Here is a 4,117-nt window from a genome sequence, read left to right on the forward strand (position 1 = left end):
CGTACGGTTGCCGTATCAAAATACCGACAGTCTATCCGTACGCAGCGCCGCTCATTGGCCAGTTTAGGTCACGTGACTAAGACTAACCCGAAACCTATCCTTAGACGTTACGTACCAATAGCACCGGGGGTTGTCCGTACGAATAGACACTTAATAAAAAAACGATGTTTTAAATGTAAGGAGTAGAAAGTACAGATATTTATTTTAAAAAGTAAATAATACCAGAAAGACTATGGGGGGCGGGGCCAATGTGTCTCAGGTTCCGTTAGTCATCCGCGGGGAGTCACGTGACTGTCCAGGAGCGACCTACCCACACACACACACACACACACACACACACACTGATCCTCCTGTAGAAACAGCTGCAGATTTACTTCACTTTACTTTGAAACCATCGACTGAAGCTGAGAACTGTTTAAGGAACATTTAAGGAACATTTAAGGAACCTTTAACTCTGACTCTGTGTGTTTCTGCTGAGCTTTGCAGAAATGTCTGAGAACATTTATGAAGATCCTCCTGGAGAAGAAAAAAGATCTTCAGAATCAGAGAAGAGCAACGAGGTGATACACACACACACACACACACACACACACGCACGCACGCAACGCACACACACACACACACACACACACACACACACACACACACACACACACACACACACACACACACACACACACACACACACACACACACACACACACACACACACACACCTTCCTCATCATGTGACTGTAGTTTAAACTGAGTGGACTTTCTTCTTCTCTGATCATAAAGAGTTAACATTGAGGAGAATCAGAACATCTGTTCAGGGGGCGGGGCCTATTTAACATCAGAACTAGGCAAGGCAAATGTATTTGTTTAGTGTATTTCATACACCAGGTAATTCAATGTGCTTTATATGATCAATCAGAAAACATTAAACAGCTTAAAATTTATAAGAACATTAAAATCATCAACTAACACATGACATCATCAATATGAACAAAAATCTCTCTCATTCATAGAGAAAAATAGTTCCTTTAAAACACTTTGGTACCTGAATTGATTTCCAATTTTATTAATAAAAAATACACAAAGTACAGCATGTGACTGACATTATCATCAACTAAGCCATTGTGGCCAAATGTAACCAATTAATGACAAATCAGAACCGTTGAATATCTTCAAAGATATTTGTCACAGTTACTCCTTATGTCAGCAATACAAGTACACATTTAGACATTACATATTTTTATCTTAGCACAACTTTACAGGTGTAGCACATTTACAGCTTCACCATCTGGAACCAGATGTAGTGTCCCCTCTGAGCGGTTTATGAGAAACTAAAATGTCTCTCGGTACGTATTGATAATACATGACAGTGGATGAATACAGACACTATTATAGCTGTGACAATTGGCATCAAGGGGTTAACTTTGATTTAAAAATGTTCACATGTGATGCTGACTTCAGCTCTGCTGCAGTTTGTTCCACTTCTTTGCAGCATAACAACTAAACACAGCATCACCATGGTTACTGTGAGCTCTGGGCTCCACTATCTGACCTGTGTCCATAGATCTGAGAGACCTGCTGGGTTCATACCTGACTAACATCTCACTGATGTATTCTGGACCAAACCCATTCACACATTTATAACCAGCAGCAGAACTTTACAGTCTCCTCTGAGGCTGACTGGGAGCCAGTGTAATGTGTTCTGACCTCTTTGTTCTGGTTCAGACCTGAGCTGCAGCGTTCTGAACCAGCTGTAGATGTTTGATGAAGACCATTACAATAGTCCAGTCTGCTGGAGATAAAAGCATGGACCAGTTTCTCCTGATCTTTCTGAGTCATTAAACCTTTCACTCTGGAGATGTTCTTTAGGTGGTAGAAGATGTTTTTTGTGATAGATTTGATCTGATGCTGAATGTCAGATCTGAGTCAATCAGAACACCAAGGTTTTTGACTTGGTCTTTATCTTCTAAAGATCCAGACTCAGATACTTGCTGACAGCAGTCCTCTTTTCATTGTTACCAAAGACAATCACCTCCATCTTGTCATGGTTTAGTTGAAGGAAGTTTTCACTCATCCATCAGTTTACTTTTTCTAAACAGTCACACAACACCTCAATGGGACCATAGTCATCTGGGTTCAGTGATAGATATAGTTGTGTGTCATCTGCGTAGCTCTGATAATCAACCTTACAGTTGTGTAAAATGTGTCCTAAAGGAAGCATATAAAGGCTAAACAGAAGAGGTCCAAGAACAGATCCCTGAGGAACCCCACAGGACATTGAACCAGACAAAGGTCCATTTATTATGTTCAGTCCTTTCTATAATAATATTATATTACATTCCTATGAAATATGTATCACACATTTTATAAAAATTATATAAAATCGAGTGCAAATGTAGCAAACACGTCCAAAATAACCCAACAAACAAAAAGTTACAAGTACAAAGTTAAAATATTGGTTTACATGAGGCTGTTGGTTATTTATGAGTAAAGTTCCACAGATGGGACAATATTACGATACAATACTCATGAGACGGAAATGGAAATAAGATGACAACAAAAAAGAAAAGATGACGATGTTTTTATTTGATCTTTTTTTTAATTTTTAACGTTATTTTTGCATCAACTCCAATTGTTAGCATGAGAGAGAAAAACTCAAAATGTAAAAAATATTATTGTCTCATGAGAAAAGTTTCTAATATTTTACAAACATCGACAATGATTCCAAATTGTTAAAAAACAAAAACAAATAGTTAAAATGTATTTAACAACAATTTGCATTGTTTAGAAAACCTTTTTTTTTTTTTTTTTTTTTTTTTTTTTTTTTTTTTTTTTTTTTTTTTTTTGCCCTCCCTAGGGAAGGGTAAGAAATACTTTATTAAAGGGAGGATGTAAAAAAAGAGAGGGCAGTGTTACACCAAGGTGAGGGGTTGGAGAGGGGTGGGGAAGTTAACAGGGAAGAGGAATACAAGATAGGAAATGGAATGGGTGGGGAGTAGTCGATAGATTTCAAGTGATGCGATGTGAAATTGTGGTTGTGTATATTGTGCTTATTGTTGAGTTATCAAGCCAGTTTGGTGACCAGTGTGCGGCTTAGGAATAATGGTGGTGGCTGTGAGCAGAGGAGAAGAAGTGAGTGGAAGTTCATAAAACAGGTATTTGGGAACAACGTGTCTGTGGTTGAGCCCAGTATGAGTGTTATCCCACAGCCCAAGGCCAGTGCATCCATGACAAATGTATTTCCAAGAACCGCCACTGCAAAACCCACGAGTCGCCCCCGGGCCCCGGAAGCAGCCAGGCCAGCAGCAAGAGCGGGCAACCCGGGGGCCCCCGGCGACCACCACACGGCCAGGCAGCCCCCCGAACGCCCCCAAGATCCCAAACCGAGAGGCAACCATCGCCCCCCCCATACACACCCGAGAAAGCCCCAAGGAGCCAAGGACCCAGCGCACCACGCCACCAATCCAACCCCCAACCCCCAGACCCCCCACCCCACCCCACCCCCCACCCCCCCCACACCCCCGCGCCCAACCCCCCGAGGGGAGGGCCCCAGAGAGCTCCCCGCCCGAGACCCCAGCGGAGGAGCCGAAGCCCACGCCCAGCAGACGACCAGAGCCACGCCGAACGGGCCAGCCGGCGGGCACCCGCCGCCGGGCCCAGAGCCAGCAGGGACCCGACCCCAGCCAGAGGGACCGGAATGAACGCAGCACCAGGAGCAGCCCGCCCAGGGAGGACGACCACACCCCAAGCCGCATAAGGCACCAGGGGGCCGCCGGGAGTCTCCCCGCCGGCCCCCAGGCACCCCAACCAAGCCCCCCATGGCGCCCCAAATCACCTATTGTTGATGTCGCCCGCGCAACGGGCTTTAGTTTTTTATTTTTTTATTTTTTTTTTAAAAGCCAGGGCCCCCTCCAAGGGCCAAGCCAGACCGCCTTGTGCATCCCCAGCACCCTGCCTCACGGGGCACTGCCCAAGCAGGGGCCGTACCACTAGGTATGCAAGGGCGCGGCACGCGGCACCCGCCCCGAAAGACCCCCGCCAGGACCGGCCCGGCCAGCCAGCCAATCACCCGGGCCCCAGGAGCACCCCCCGGGACCAGGACCCCCCAAGGGCAAGTCCCCGG

The 4,117-nt window shown here is 45.3% G+C and overlaps 1 protein-coding gene across 2 annotated transcripts in view; it reads left to right on the top strand.

The window, feature by feature from the left end:
- The first annotated feature begins 311 nt into the window (after window positions 1-311).
- tpcn3 (two pore segment channel 3) overlaps window positions 312-4,117 on the top strand; it is a 44,639-nt gene continuing 40,833 nt past the window's right edge. For both annotated transcript variants that reach the window (XM_028460725.1, XM_028460733.1), the window contains exon 1: window positions 312-560. In XM_028460725.1, coding sequence (XP_028316526.1) covers window positions 489-560 — 72 coding nt within the window. In that variant the 5' untranslated portion in view covers window positions 312-488. The remainder of the gene's footprint in view (window positions 561-4,117) is intronic.

Source organism: Gouania willdenowi, chromosome 1, assembly GCF_900634775.1.
Source record: "Gouania willdenowi chromosome 1, fGouWil2.1, whole genome shotgun sequence".
Taxonomy (NCBI): domain Eukaryota; kingdom Metazoa; phylum Chordata; class Actinopteri; order Blenniiformes; family Gobiesocidae; genus Gouania; species Gouania willdenowi.